At 39.1% G+C, this 15,971-nt stretch overlaps 2 protein-coding genes and 1 pseudogene across 6 annotated transcripts in view; 1 reads left to right on the top strand and 2 right to left on the bottom strand.

The window, feature by feature from the left end:
- LOC131685028 (furin-like protease 1) overlaps positions 1 to 1,828 on the bottom strand; it is a 755,254-nt gene extending 753,426 nt beyond the window's left edge. For 4 of the 5 annotated variants that reach the window (XM_058968377.1, XM_058968376.1, XM_058968375.1 and 1 more), the window contains exon 1: positions 320 to 1,828. The gene's annotated coding sequence lies outside the window, so the exon portion shown is untranslated. The remainder of the gene's footprint in view (positions 1 to 319) is intronic. The other variant, XM_058968380.1, reaches the window with a different exon arrangement.
- A 6,961-nt stretch (positions 1,829 to 8,789) lies between these two features.
- On the top strand, positions 8,790 to 10,074 carry LOC131681828 (uncharacterized; annotated as a pseudogene).
- Positions 10,075 to 10,107: 33 nt separating this feature from the next.
- On the bottom strand, positions 10,108 to 11,190 carry LOC131680872 (uncharacterized). Its single transcript, XM_058961586.1, has 2 exons — positions 10,502 to 11,190; positions 10,108 to 10,324 (listed from the first exon to the last, which is right to left on the bottom strand). The coding sequence occupies exons 1-2, from the start codon at positions 11,188 to 11,190 to the stop codon at positions 10,108 to 10,110; spliced, it is 906 nt and encodes a 301-aa protein (XP_058817569.1).
- Between the last annotated feature and the right edge of the window lie 4,781 nt (positions 11,191 to 15,971).

The following is a 15,971-nucleotide window of genomic DNA, read 5'->3' as shown; positions in this document are numbered from 1 at the left end:
ACTGCGGTTAAAAAATTTCTCTAGCTACATTTAAATCTTCGCCAGAATTGGATATTCCATATATAAGCAAGATTATAGCAAAAAAACATTTTGAATTATGACGTAAAGGACGCTACGATTAAAACTTTAAATTCTTTTTTTTAATATAGTACATTGCCATTTAGTCCGGTCAGACATAACACCGACTAAATAATCCATCAAAAGACCATATCTTTGAATCCGAACTTGAAAACCGAATAATAATTCTTACTTCCTTCACCCGTTTTAAAGTATAGGTTTTCAGAGTTTTTAATAATGACAATCAATTAAAAAATAATACCTTTTCATTGAACAGCTCCCGTTCTAGACACCCTCAGCATCCAGCACAGCCACGATTCATAAACAATGGAGCACACGACTCCGCTAGAGCAGCTCTAAATTCACTTGCTTCACCACAATCGTAAATAACAATGATGCACTGACGGAGAATGGAACATAAACTAAAAAAAACATTTAACACGAACGCACCACGCCACGATATCGGTTAAGTAAATAATGTACACACACCACCATCATCGACCTGCTCGGTCGGTCGGTCGAACCGTCGTCGATTATCCTCGGCTCTTCCTCTTCACTATTTTTCTGCCTTTGTGTATCGGTATTATAATTCGTTAATTTTGCCTTCGCTTCACTCTTCGCGACTATCTTCTTCCGGTGGCTGCTGCTGCTGCTGTTACAATTTCAGTAATTGTTTTGGATTGAACATTATTTCACTCCTCCCGCGAAACGCACACACAAACCACGAAAAATATCCAAAACACTTTCCTAAGCTACGATCCCACAAAATATTTTCGTTATAAAACCCTTTATAGGTTCGCAAACACGAACCATCTATCAAAGCGGAACGTCAAACGATGGCAGCTTCCGCGATTGTGTGCGTACCTCACCGTTCACTACACGGCAGCACACTGTGCACAGGTATAGTAGGCTAACGGGGGAAGACTGTTCGGAATGAAAAATACCGTAACACTGACACCCTTCCATTCACCCGCAGCAATCGCTTGAAGCTCTCAAATCAGTGCCAATTTTAAATGGTTTGATATTTTCCACTGGACAGCCGATTTATTATTGCACCTTTTACTGCTCACAATTTCACAGCAAACAGAACACCCATACACTCGTTGGCCACTTTTTCGGCAAACTCCCGTCGACGGCGCCACGGCGGTCGGTGAGATCTTTCTGTTTCTCTACTACTCTTCTCGGCTTTGCTGCCAGTGTAGTCCATCCGAGTAGGAGAAAAAAATCCTACTCTTGTATCGAGAAAATAATTCTTTCCCTTTCTACCGCACTGGCAAACTGGCACGATTTTCACCTCGGCGACACATATCTCCGCGACAGGGCCAAACACGCACACACCTCACCGAAAGAACTGTCAGTAGTTTCCTCGCGAAATTACCAATATTCTATGACCCTGCCGTGCAATCTGCCAAAAAAGAAAACCCCGTCGAAAGGTCAAACTTTTCTCTGGTGATCGCGGCCGCTAATCAATCACGTTCTTCATCGCTTTATTTTACAAGCCTACTCGGCGCTAGCAGCACAATAATCTGCCAAATATTCACAGCCCTTCTCGCTCGGGCACCAGCAGCAAACGTTTTAAGCCGTCCCGTTCCGATGTATATATTGTACGGTGCTAGTCCACTTACACTTCCTCAACCATCAGTTGCCCCAGCGCGGAGGAGGATACTTTCTGCTGTTGGCTGGAGAACGAGCGAACGGCGAAATGAACGAACGCGGAAACACTCCCAACCCCGTCAGCTGTTCCGAAGTGACTGACTGACTGACTGGACTGGAATCGAATGGAACCGAGCGATGCGAACCAGCCGAAACCGAAAGCCAACCCGATCCTGTGCCTGTCTGACCACCGCGGTGGTGGTGGTGGTGTGCGATTCTGGATTGGAATTTTTGCGCTACTGCTCCATTCCACAGCGTTCATTGGCGAGTTGTGTACATTGCGTGTAGGTCCAGCGCATAAACAGTTCGCTGTACCAATACCATTAACGTATGTATACATACTGTTGTTTTGTTGAATTGTATGAGGATGCCGAGACAAGTGTCAAAAATGACAAGTGGCAGAAGGAAAAATTTTCGTTGAGTACGGTTTTCAAGTAAGATCACGCAGAGCCCAAAGCTTTTAGAGTGACATCTATGGTATTTTACAGACAACTGAAACTTAAAAAGCATTCGATTGTAAAACGTGTTGTTCGCACGGTTACAAAGCGGTGGTGCATTTTGAAATGTTAGAATACCAAGACTCATTTTGAACATTAATAACATTCTCCATTCTAATAAACCTGTAAGACAATTTTCACAAAAAAATATTTGATTTTCGCCTTAGTGTCAAAATGCGCCTTTGGCTATCCCCTGAACTGGGTCATTAAGGACATTATACATGCGAGCCACAACATAGCTCCCACACCACACACACCCCTCTCCCCTGCTTAACCATTTATCTGTCATGAGCAAATATTGTCTATCCTGAGATAAACTAGCGTTTCGTCGATTTGTTGCTTTATGTTTTACAGATGAGTTAGAACGAAACAAAAATAAACGCCAAATCGTTTTTTCGCTTGCACTAATGCAAAGTGACCTGGCGCGTAATTTGGCGCCCGGCTTGGTGGCGCATGACTGAAATGCCACGATGTGGATTTTAAAAAAGATTCGCAATATAAAAATACGTTTTTCAACACACTAACCTTGCTGGTGTGCCACGAAACTGCTACTTAAGGAAGCTAGAATATTTTCCTATGCAATCAATCCGAGTTTTTGACGGAATGCCATCTGTAGCTCCTATTTTGTGTGAAAATATCACCCCTCTTCACTTGGGGTTTCCTTTCGAAACACTCTTCTTCTCGTTTTTCAAATGCAGTTTTTTCACAAACCACAGCAAAAACACTCGCGAAACTTTAATCGTTTACTAACAAAACTTCAAATTTACTGCCAATGTGCAGATGACCTAAGGAAAATGTTCGGAAACTCTCATTTGTGCGTTTGAATTCTCACTTCAGATTTCAGTTTTTGCTAATGTAAACAAGCGAGTCGGTGCCTAGCAACGTGGCTTCCACATATCTTCACCTTAAGCCATGCTGTTTTTGATTTTTTTTTTTCGATGCAGCTGATGTTAAAGATATTACATAATATGTAATATTATGTAGTCGAACATTTTCATACGCAAAATAACAAATCAAAATCATTTCATAAAATTGAATTATTACAAACAAACCTTCTATTGAACTACCTTGTTCCCTATCCGTTTGCTGGTATAACTGTCAAAAATGCTAACCCATGTGGCTAAACTCACTATAGAGGAAGACCGATAGTGTCAAACGATGATGTTTTTACATTTTAGTAGAAAATTAAAAATTATTCTAAAGTTTTCAGGGTTGAATATATATTGCTATATCTAGAAAGATGAGTTCTATCTGGTTATTTAAAAAAATAGAATTTTATTCTTCATTTAATGACCCAATTGATGTTATGATCACGACAAAAAAAAATGTATTCCAGTCACTCTTTCCAAGAACTGCTATTTTCCAGACTGGGTTCTCTTTTGCGATTCAGTATAGCCTGCATTCTTTGCAGTTCGGTTTCTGAGCCCATATCTAGCAAAAGTCCACCTGATGTGTTCTATACGAATCGAGTGCAACTAAGAATCGTGTATCATCTTTTTCCACTGAAGCACAAGCAACGAAGCTGTATAGATATAATTTATCTACACGTTGTTTGGCAACACAAAGGCTAGGTTCGGAATGTGAGGGGGTTTATTTCTTTTATTCTGAATATTCGCATGGACATGCGATGTCAATTCGAAAGATGAAAAACCCAAGCGAAAGAAATAATGTTAGAAATGGGGTTAGTAAGTAAGATGAAAGCTCGCCATCTTCTTAGAATGAAAGGAAAACCCCCCTTCTGGCAGCGGGAAACGTTATTCTGTGAAATTTTTAGCTGTTTATCGATGTCCTTTCGGTTCGTGCCCATTCGTCGTATGATGGTAACCGGCGACTTGGCAGGCTGTTAGCTGCACCTATTTTGCATTGTGTGGTTGACTGTATGTGCTCTAGCAAATATGAATGTTTTTCACAGGCCTTCTCGTTGAATGTGGTAAGGGAAATTTCCACATGGAAAGTACGATCGTTTCATCGAATCAATTGATGCAATTGAGAAATTGGGCCTTGTGAATAATGTATTGCATAATACAGTTATTCCGCATGAACACTCTGTGATAACTGCTTATTCAACCTGAAAAATGAATCTGAAAATAGAGGGTGAGATGAACATAGTAATTTATTTCACAATGTGAGTAATGATTATTGGTTATTAATGTAATCAGTGTTTCCCATGCAACAATGCGCTTTATTAGATATGCAATAACCTGCACGCAGGAACTAATCGAACCTGCTTCATGCCTTGGACAGAATAGGATGAATCCAAGGGTGAACAGATATTCAAGGTATTTAAAGCAGTAAAATTTTAAAAACGAAAACAATTACTTACCGAAGCGAAACATTGAAATACTACTCTATCGATTGATTAGAAGTTAGATAAAGGAAGAGATTTGGATTTGAGCTTCATCCTAGCACTATTGATGCAATCTACAAACTTTTTATCAAACAAAAGCTTTTTTTTAGAAATTCCGTGCTCAGTGGTGCCGAAAAACCTCTTACACTTTCGAAACAATAGATACTATGGCATGCTGATCAGAGCCTTAACAGGCCACTGAAATCTCAATAAACAGATGGCTACTATTCTGCTGGCTGAGTCATTATCATGTGATCTTTGTCAATCTGACTACGAAGCCTCTGTTATCTGATATGCAACTGCATAGCAGTAACGCAATTACGATTTTTTCGGCTGTCCTTACATAGACGAAATTTGGTGACTGAAACTCATTCTAGCGCGGTGAAGAAATTAAATGCAAATTTCTTCAATATCGCTTAACGTTTAAGCCAGGTTTCAACGTACTGGTGAACCTGGCTTAAAAGTAAAGGCGGGGAGAGGTAATGGGATAGCCCTCCTAATATTTTGAATTTTTTAATAATTTTGTATTAGTTTTTAGTTTAGTTTAGTATGATTATATGCGTTTTAGTATTTAGTTTAGTATGATTATTATATGCGGAAGACGTTAAATTCACTTACTGTATATCTCATCTTGTTAATCTTGGAACGAATCGATAAAATCAACAAATGGCACGTGAAGATAACCGTGCAAGGCCCAACGAGGTTTCGATGTTCTGATTTCAGCAAGTATTACATGGAAATCGTCAAAAATATGTACAACATTTACTGAGGATGCAAGAAATCGTCGTCATAAAAATGAGCAATCTAAAACTTGGTTTTGGAATGATTCTCAAAAAAAATAATATTTTTTTTGTTAAAGCAATATTTTTGATCTGCTAGGGAAGCAATAAATCATGACGATGCCTACTACCATGACTATTGGATTATTTGCCTTAGCATATAAGCCATATTTTGAAGCTAAACGTTTCATTTTTTTTAGAAAAAAGAATCGCTCTTAAAACATCTGAAAAAATTGTAATGAATACTTTTGAAAACTGAATACAGTTTAATATACATAATCTACAAAAGTTGCATCCAACGTTCACCAGTCATCCGGATCCTGTGTGTGGGAGTGGAGGAAGGGTCTTTCAAACTTCCTACTACGGCAAGTATATATCCATTTTGAATAGTTTAAGCTCTGAAATGTACCTAATTCCAGTTCACAGTTAATTTCTTCGTATCAGCACCAGATTCCGTTTTTCCTGCCAGTAACCCACAGCTGTTTACGAGCTCCATTGCATACAACCCACTATGGTGTGCGTACACATACACATCTCTTTCTCACTCTCATCATCACTAGCGTTGACTCTTTTTGTCTTGTGCGTATCGTTCTCGTGTACGCACCCGGTGTACGTACACGGATGTTTGAACTAGAGTTTGTACATCATTCGCTTGGGTTCGATGTTCAAGGCGAACCTGTACATCGGGACGGAGCGTGTTTGAGGTTGCACGCGTGCACGAAATGTTGTTCACAGGTACAAACTTGCGGATGTTCATGGGAAGTCTGATCTGTATGGCTCCCTCTCCTTTAGTGAAACCAGTAGCGCATCATCCTCCATTGCAATCGCACCCTGGTGCATGATTTCAATGTGGGCGTAGCGTAGTTAGTTAGTAAGATTGCCTTGTACGCAGCGCACCTAGGTTCGAATCCCGACCCCGCACATAGGGTTAAAAAAAATTCATTAGAGATTTTTCTAACCCGAAGAGGCGAATGACCTTAAGGTTAAAACTTCTATAATCGAAATAAAAAAATGTTTCTCCCGTCCTCGTTTCTTACGATTTCCATAAAGCTGATCATCGCAGTATCGCTGACCTTTTCTCCACCTTCGATTGGCTAAATAATCCGCATCCCAAGCGATGCCATATTGTAGCTACAAGAAAAGGCTGAAGGGATTCTACTGTAAACAAAAGAAGGGAAAATATACTAAACTTGGACATCAATAGTTTTCAAAAACATAAAGATAAGAAAAATCTAGGGGTGGTCACCGCCTAAAGACGTCCACGTTCACTGGCTCGTACGGGGTGATCTACCTCGGGTGCGAAGGAAATATATTAGTTGGGAACTGGCAACACAGTATTCTGCTCACTTGCAAACAACATGCTCGAAGTCGTGATTGCCATTGTCACTGGAAAATTTCTTGAGGCAAATTGGTCTTTCGTGAGGGCAGATCACTTGCAATGCATTTTTAAAAATCAGCGAAATTTAATGCATTTCTTCCTATCAAAACAGAAATTCATAATGTATTTTACGTTGCGTGTAAGACGTCAAAACTCTACAAAACACTAATAATGTATTTATTTGGTTTTTTGACGAAGTGCTAATACCTTATTTAAGCCTTTTTTGGTGGTATCCAACAGGAAAAACTGATCTAAATGGTAAGTGTAACGACAAGGCTAATGAGTTAACCCAGCTAACAGAGGTATGACGGAAGCAGTCGACGAAGTACGATTAGACGACAAACGATAATAAAAACCGGGCATTGGTATCTAGCAGGGAAACTAAATAGATCAAATTTGTTGGGTGATAGCTGCGGTTGTGTGTGATGCAGGCAGGGTACGATCACCGTCGCTGGTGGATAGTGGATAATCATATGTTCTTTCTGGGACGTCATCACATCCCAGGGATAGCACAAGAGTTAGTGCATCGGGCTGGATTCTCGAAGGTTACGAGTTCGAATCTTGCTTCACATTGCTTTCACTACACTCACCAGTTCGATCAGTTTTCCCTGTGGATACCACTAAAAAGGCCTATAAAACAACTAGCCCTACATTCAAGAAAACGTCGAACAAAGTGGATCAGCGCAGGACATTTATTAAACAAACTTTTCTGCGAGCGAGTGCAAAGTTGATGCAAAATTTAAATTGTCTAATTTGATGCAAGTTTGTTATACATTCCTAGATTGATCTGCCTCTAGATCTTCCCTGTCATTGATAGAGCAATGTCAATGGACCCAAGCCAAGGCGAATCTGGTAAGATTTTTTCAAATTAAGCACTCAGATAATCTCGCATTTTCTCCACGAAATACTGTGAGTGCATTCCCGGCTTCGCCGCACGAAGAGCCTCAAGTGAGCTGAGACTGTCCGAATAAAGTAATGGTCTGTGGGCAAAGTGTCAATGATTCGAAGGGTATACTGAAAAGCAGCTAATTCTGCGACGTAAATTGAAGCAGAATTGTTGAAGATACCGAAGCCCGTCGAGATTTGATCCGTTAGTGTAGAATATCTTACCGCGGTCGATTTGTTAGAATTTGTTATGAAAGTTGCTTGGGATCGCTTGTAGGCGAATGTGATCCGGGATTCCACATATTTCTTCTTTCATAGGTGTGTCCAACTATACAGTTGAAAAAGAAGTATCTAAGAGATGATAAAGGATAAGGTGATCAGGGCCGGCGGATGACGTGGGTAGTATAAGTAACATTACCCACTTGAAAATATCCGAGTGGGTAATACCCCACCCGAAATTTTGGAACAAACCTAAAATCTGTTGCGCATATATCTTGCACACACAATGCGCACGTTTGAAATCCTCTATGTACGAGGATTTCATTTACACAAACGCAGTGATTTTATACTATTGTTTTGCAATTATCAATGGGTTCAAGATATTGCATCGAATGTGAGGTCTTAAAAACGATTTTTCAGTGGAAGAACGCTCGCCAGCACTTTAAGACTCGTTGTATGGATCGAGTTTATGAAACCACAAACAACGATACTGGAATCTCCCTAGTTTGATGAAATGTATGTTCGCAGTGGATCGGAAACAGAAACTTCCGTACTCCATCATCGACAATATCGTTGTTTGGTTCAACCTGATTAGGTCTCTTTGGTGGGCACCCCACCATGTTCCGGTTGTTGCACGGAGAAAGTTGATCCTTTGCTTGCATTTCAGTTTTAAATACCTAATGTAACATCCCCCCATTCACAGAAGCTAGTTTCGCTGGTTTCCGCTTCCTAGAACATATAACTAGATGAGTTTTCTCTGCGGAGGGCTCGATATTGTCGCTGCAGCACAATTCTGCAATGCGCTGAACAGTCCAGCGACGCGAAGATTTCTAGCGACGTCAGTGGAATTGTCATTTCATGTTTTGACATTTTTGTTTTGAAATAAAGAAATATATTCTGATCTGAATAAATAATATTTAAATTTCAAGATAAAAGCAAGTGATAATAATCGTTAGCTAAATATTGGTATAAATATGGCCAATGTCATCATTCATGCTGTCCAACAACAGCATGCAGTACCAAACACCGTGTATCAAGCCCTTTATGCACATTATTATTTGGGAATGAGCAAAAAAGATATTGCCACAAATTAAGGCAAGAGCTTGTCCACAATTTATTCGTGGTTAAGAAAGTTCGAAAATGAGGGTGTCTACCAACGGATAAAGCGGATCCAAATCTACAAGAAGTTCAACGCGGAAATGAGATTATGGTTAGTGCAATTGTACCAGGAGCATCATTTGCTATTTTTGGACGAAGCTAAGGAGAAGTTTCAGAAGCACTTTCAAATAAGCATAAGTGTTTCCTCGGTTTGTTTCATTCTTCATGAAGCTGGACTCTCGTGGAAGACGGTCGAAAGAAGGGCAATTCAAATACGGGAGGCAGAGATTGTTAGATTCATACAAGAGCTTCTGGCTATTCCGTGGGACATTTATAATTTGGTGTTCTTGGACAAAGTGAGTTTTGACAACAGGGATATGTTACGCGGTAAGGGATATGGTGTTGTGGGGCAAAAAGTTATTTACAGTGGTGAATTTTGCCGCAGACCACGTTTATCTTTCTTGTGTTTCTTGGGATCAGACGGAATTTTGGATAGCTTTTGGACGGATGGAACGTTTAATCGTACTAAATTTTTTGACTGCGCTCGCGAGATCGCACTACGAAATCCGAAAGTCTATCAATATCCAGGATTCCATTCAGTTTGGATAATGGATGGTGCAGGAATTCACTGCGATGCTAACATTATTAGATATCTGCGATCAATAGGCATAATACCAATATTCCTTCCGGCGTACTGTCCCTTCTTCAATCCCATAGAAATAGTTTTCGGTCTTATCAAAAAACGCTTGCAACGAACACGACAAGAGAATACACCAATTATGAGTGACGTATGCGAGCTTATAGTTTCGCATACGTCACTCATAATTGGTGTATTCTCTTGTCGTGTTCGTTGCAAGCGTTTTTTGATATTTCAATCAATATTCCTGTGAAAGCCTGTTCGCTCATTGCGGTTACTATTACGGGGGAAATTTCTACCCAGAAAAAGGACTACAACAAGATCCAGCGAATATAGGTTTGCACATGATTCCTGAGTGACTGTGTTATACTATCTCACAATTTATACTACAATTCCAAAAATAGTTGGATTATTGGATTAAATACATAACTAATTTACTAAAATAACGTTGATTATTTATTGTTCAAAATAATATTAAAAAGAAAGTCAGTTTTCCAAGTGCTGCAGAAGCGCGCGAATCGGGTAAAGCATCAGTCCTATTCTGATGATGATATGAATTATGTGTGATCGATGTCCGGACAGTTTGTCACACTATCAGCTAAAACCTTACTTAGCTCTGACTCCACCGGACGCACTGCGGATTGCACAGCAACAATAATCTCCTCTGCTGATCTTCCCTTTGAAATAATTCCCTCCAGCTTCTGCGCAACATTTGACAAAATGGAAACCTCTGAAGTAACTCCGTTATATATTTCCTCAACGTCTTTTAACCAGCTTCCATTCACTACTTTTTTTTTTTTCGATTATAGAGGTTTTAACCTTAAGGTCATTCGCCTCTTCGGGTTTGAAAAATCTCTTATGAAAAATTTCTAACCCTATGTGCGGGATCGGGACACGAACCCAGGTGCGCTGCGTACAAGGCAATCAATTTACCAACTACGCTACGCCCACCCCCCATTCACTACTTGTGCAACCGATGCACCACGATGAACGGATTGCAATCTTGCACCTGTCCACCTGAAATATTTGGCGAGCTCCAATGGAGGCGAAGAAGCCTTCTTCATTTCCTCCTGTTTGTGCGCAGCTGACGAGTGAATTGTATTGGCCCACAATAACCAAGAACTATGATGGCCTTCCAATTCAGGATGACTCTGTTTTAATTCAGTGGCTAATTTCGCATCATCACGGGTGGAATGGGCTCCAGAACGATCGGGATTGTTTGGTGACATTAATTGTTTGAGGACCATCTGATACTGAGCGTTGGTCTCGACGTTTACGGAGTATGCATACATGAAAAATTTTATTTGCTTGTCTCTCCATGATGTAAGCAAACGAGACGACAGTGCAGAAGTAGTATACGCCTTCCTTTTCATCTGGTCTTGCAAAGTCACAAACTTTTCAATATCGTCACGGTCCGGTTTTGGCTTCTCAGCCCATTTCGGCCCATTGTTATCAAATTCTATTTGCCTCGATACATGCCTGGCAGCAAATTTCCAAATGCAATCCATCACGTCCTTTGGAGAATCTCCAACAACCGTTCTGGTTCCTACTACTCTAGGGCGCATTTGTCCACGGAATAACCGACGAAAGAATAAGCCTTCGAAGAAGTACAAATATTTCTCCTGAGCTACTTCCAGCATATTAACATCATCGTCTTTTGAAGGGTCAAGATCTTGAAATCCAACTCTTCAATTAAGTCATTCTGAACATGCAACGAGTCTTGGAAAGAAGGTGAAGAGGGTTTCCATTGTTGAGAAGGATAATCGTCAGTGTCCGTATCTTCAAGGCCTTCCAAATATTCCTCCTCCTCGTACCTGTTTGTAACAGTTCTGCATAAGTTATGAAGGAATTTGTATTTCGAAATGTAAATGTTACTCGTTCTCGTTAGATTCCATTTGTTATTAAACCTCACATATAAAGCAGCAAGAACCACCTACTGTAAATGAATAAAATGAACAAATAAATTTTCATCAATAAAACTATAGTTAATCTCATATTTTGCGTTGTCATGGTTATAGTAGACATGCTGCTAAAAATCAATCACTTTCTTATTTATTTGAATCATGTGAGATCATGACAAATGAATATCATAATAAAAAACTTTTAAATGCGATTGTATGGCTCTAATTTCAATTTTTTTTCTTTAAGAATCACAAAAAGATTGGTTTTGAATTATTTGTTTATAATCAACACATTTAACAAAGTCTACATTACATCAAGAAACTATGAAATTCGCTGGGGTAACGTATGCTGACGAGCGACAAGTCGCTTCTGATTTTTGTCTGCAGACACATACCTAGCTGAAGAGCCCAAGCAGACAAATTGTCCACGATATTTTGCAAAGGTCCTTGCAAATCGACAGCTTTGGGACCTGTGCCAAATCTCACACCGTTCTCTGCAAGTTGTAAAATTGTAGAGAAGTGGGCTTATCCAGCTTTTTACGTACCATAATGGCGGTCTAAATTGTTCAGTTCGTAATACGTTTAATGGCCCTTATTTGACAATAATCGTTTACGCCAGCTTGACAGCAACGCCTAGTTGGAGATGTCGGGCGTTCATTGGGCTAACGTAGGATGACTTAATCTCACTGGGCGGTTGACGTAAACGATTATTGTCAAAAAAGGGCCATTAAACGTATTACGAGCTGGAAAATTTAGACCGCCATTATGGCACGTAAAAAGCTGAATAGATTAACCTTGCTTTTCAGACAAAAAATTTGGCAAAAAGTTGTTTAAAACTGGTGAAAGACCATGTTGGTGCAACTTCTTTGAAAGAACGTCTAAAGAAACTGAGTCAAATGCCTCCTTAATATCTAAGAAAACTAATGCCATTTGCTCTTTATTGGCATATTTCATTTGCATTCATATAGAAAGAAGCGCAAGGCAATCGTTTGTCACTTTGCCTTTGCGGAAACCAGATTGTGTATATGACAGCAAGCCATATGCTTCGACCCATTTGTCGAGGCGAAATGAGATTATTTTCTTGAACAGCTTCCGAACACAGGACTGCAATGCAATCGGCCGATACGAGTTGTGATATGGCACTGAATCTCACTTGCCTCCAATCATGAGGGACAACCTCCAAGAAACTTTTTGAATAAATTCCACAAGCACCCTTTTCGCTATGTCAGGTAGATTTTTCAATATGTTGAATTTAATTCTGTCTGACCCCGGGGTTTTATTGTTGAAGGCAACCGAGCAAGTGAGATCTCCATCATCGAAAACGGTGTTTCGCTCGCGGTAGATCTTCTGTGTCGGGGTGGATTCCGTACAAACCTTCTTGGCGAAATCGAATATCCATCGATTGTAATATTCCTCGCTCTCGTTATTACTGTTTCGGTTTCGCACATATCATACCGTACCCTCAAAGAAAGCTCGGCGTTCTTTGGTTAACACGTCGGTGAACCGGCGCCAGTACCTCCGTTTTTAAGCTTTTATCAAACTCTTCATTCGCATAATAGTACCTGTGATGTACAGAAATTTTACAATAATTTACAGTAAAGTCTACCCAAGTAACCACTAAGCCGTAAAAATGGCATCAATTCGGTTCTATAGTCGCGTATAGAACAAGGGTAACTGAGCTTATAGGCATCATATTGTACATGAGTGCTGTTCAAAAGCCACTTTTGGCGAAATATTCGGCTGATATGCAGCCTACTCCCACTTTTCCACCGCGCCTATGGAGGAATGTCAAAACCATTTGTGTAATGGGTAGAACCCACTGGTTGGAAAAAAAACAAAACGAAAATGGAGGAAAGACTGTTTTTCTCTCTTTCTATCTTTCATGGTCTATCTGCCACATGTGTTTGACTTTTTTCTATACAGCGTTTGATCCAGGCTCGAACTTCTGCTTCTGGAAGATATGGGGGATAAGTTGTTCCAGTGCGCTTGCTGTTTGATCCATTTGAGCATTTGGTCATGTAAATGATATTTGCCGTTCTTTAATCGAACGGTTTTTGGTTCGATTGGAAGTTGATTTCACTCACCGACGAACAGAAGCATGGTTTTGGGAATATTTTATTTTTGAAATTACTTCCCTTCCTACACTAAACTTAAAAGTAATTCATCGCAGTTTCGTATCATTTTATGGCTCAAAGATTTAGTTAACTTTAATTTGTTTGTGCCAAATCTCCGAAGCCGACAAGCTTTTTCTTGAGCTTACAAAGTGCACCATATCATATTTGTTTTGATTTGGACTTCATTGCTTTAGTTTAATAGAAATGTCAAGCATAAACGGCATTATAAAGGCATCACTGACTACCGCTTACGGCTTACAACTACAGGGTTTTTAGGCTCTAAAGTATAGCTTCATATACCCATATACGGTCTATTTTAATGCTTAATGCTTGTAATGCTTATAAACATTCGAAAAGCTTGTATAAAACTTATAAACATGTGTAAAGCTGCTATGCAGCTTATAAACATTTGTAAAGCCCATATAAAGCTTATAAACATCGGACAGCTCTTATATAGTCAATATGCTGCTTACTTTAGTGCTTACTGGTTTGCTGGGTATAATTATAATGTTAAGCTACAATACAAAAAACAGTAAGCATTACTGTTTCTACAGGACATTTCAGTGTAAAATAGATTTTTCAGTGAAAAAGGGGAGTGGTTACTAGGGGCAGATCACTTATGATACATTTTCAAAAATCAACGAAATTAAATGCATTTCTTTTCATAAAAAAGAAATTCACAAGGTATGTTGCGTTGCGTGCAATGTATTTTGCGTTGTGTGTAAAACGTCAAAACCCTACAAAAGAGCTAGCCCCACAAACGTCGAACAAAGCGAATCAGCCTAGGATATTTGTTAAACAAATTTTTCTGCGAGGGAGTGCAAAGTTAATGCAAAAAAGGGAATAATTTTTTTTCTTATTTGTTAGAAATTTGTTATACATTCCTAGAGTGATCTTCCCTTAGCACCATTTTTCACTGGACAGTAAAATTTATTGTTCCATGAAATTTTAATGTAAATCTACTGCGAGAACTCCGCGTCGAACAATGTTGAAATAGTGTTAATTATAATATCGATTGTTTCATAAATGTTTGTAGGGTAAATGTTATTGTAAATTTCGGTCTGAGATGTGGAATCCTTGGTGAGAGCATGTTCAGGAGTGTTTCGGTTCTAGATTCATAATTTTGACAGTTCTATAATATACAACTGAAAAGTTTAAAACTAGAACTTGCTATCCCCAGCAGCAGTTTTCGAGCCCTAAGGGCATGTTCAGGAGCGTTTTATGTTGTATAGGAGTTTCAAAGTAGAACTGGTACTGAAACATTCACATCCCCAGCAGAGCGTTTTATTTTATAATTTCGAACAGTTTTGTTTAAAACTGTTATGCGACGCCGTCCTATTTGTTGCTAATTTTAAAATACGTTTAGAACTGTGTTTTAACTACATGCAAAGTTTTCAGCATAGACACTTAGACCCGATAGACTGAGGAAAAATAAATTTGAATGCAGTAACGCTGAAGGCATGGCGAGACATGAATTTTAAACTGAATAGAACACCCGCTAAAATGGCTGCTGGGGACAACAAGTTCCAATTTTAAAATGTTCTGTTTTATATTATAGAACTGTCAAAATTATGAATCTAGAACTGAAACACTCCTGAACATGCTCTAAAAGCTGTCTACACTGAAGACTGCTACACGGACGTTTCAATCTCCCCGAATCATCCGCAATCGTGAACAGTTATGCTACAATACAAAACCAATAACCTTTAATGTGTCTACAGGAAATTTCACTGTAAAATCGACTTTTACAGTGAAAAAGGGGGGGGGGAGTAGTTACTAGATCACTTGTGATGCATTTTCAAAAACCAACGAAATTAAATGCATTTCTTTCCATGAAAATTGAAATTCACAATGTGTTTTGCATTGCGTGTAAAACGTCAAAACCCTATTTGTACACAAAAGAGCTAGCCTCACACGGATCAGCCTAGGATGTCTGTTAAACAATTTTTTTTCAGTCTGTTAAACAATGTTTTTGTTAAACAAGTGCAAAGTTGATGCAAAAATGGAAATTATATTCTTTTTTTTTCTAATTTGTTGCAATTTGATATACATTCTTAGAGTGATCTGCCCTTAGTACTATACCATTTCTCACTGGACAGTAGAATTTATTGTTACATGAAATTTTATTGTAAATCTACTGCGAGAATTCCGGGTCGAACAATGTTGAAACAGTGTTAATTATAATATAGATTTTTTTATAAATGTTTGTAGGGTAAATGTTATTGTAAATTTCTGTCCGGGATGTGCCTGGAATCCCTGGTGAGATATTTATTATACTCAAAACTAAAGACGAATTTTACCCCGACTTCCACAGAATGAGCGAAGCATGTACGAAGACTTCCTGTGTCTTTTTTTACTGGGTTTGTATACATTATAATTTCAGCTGATTTTGACAGTTAATGTTAC

The sequence above is a fragment of the Topomyia yanbarensis genome, chromosome 2 (genome assembly GCF_030247195.1).
Source record: "Topomyia yanbarensis strain Yona2022 chromosome 2, ASM3024719v1, whole genome shotgun sequence".
Classification (NCBI taxonomy): domain Eukaryota; kingdom Metazoa; phylum Arthropoda; class Insecta; order Diptera; family Culicidae; genus Topomyia; species Topomyia yanbarensis.
This window is presented reverse-complemented; position numbering and strand designations above follow the sequence as displayed.

Excerpts from the sequence above, each read along its gene's own strand:
- LOC131680872 (XM_058961586.1), bottom strand. The coding sequence starts at position 11,190 with ATGCTGGAAGTAGCTCAGGAGAAATATTTGTACTTCTTCGAAGGCTTA. Across the intron at positions 10,325-10,501 it reads GCACAAGTAGTGAATGGGGG|CTGGTTAAAAGACGTTGAGG; the intron begins GTGGGCGTAGCG and ends AGTGAATGGAAG.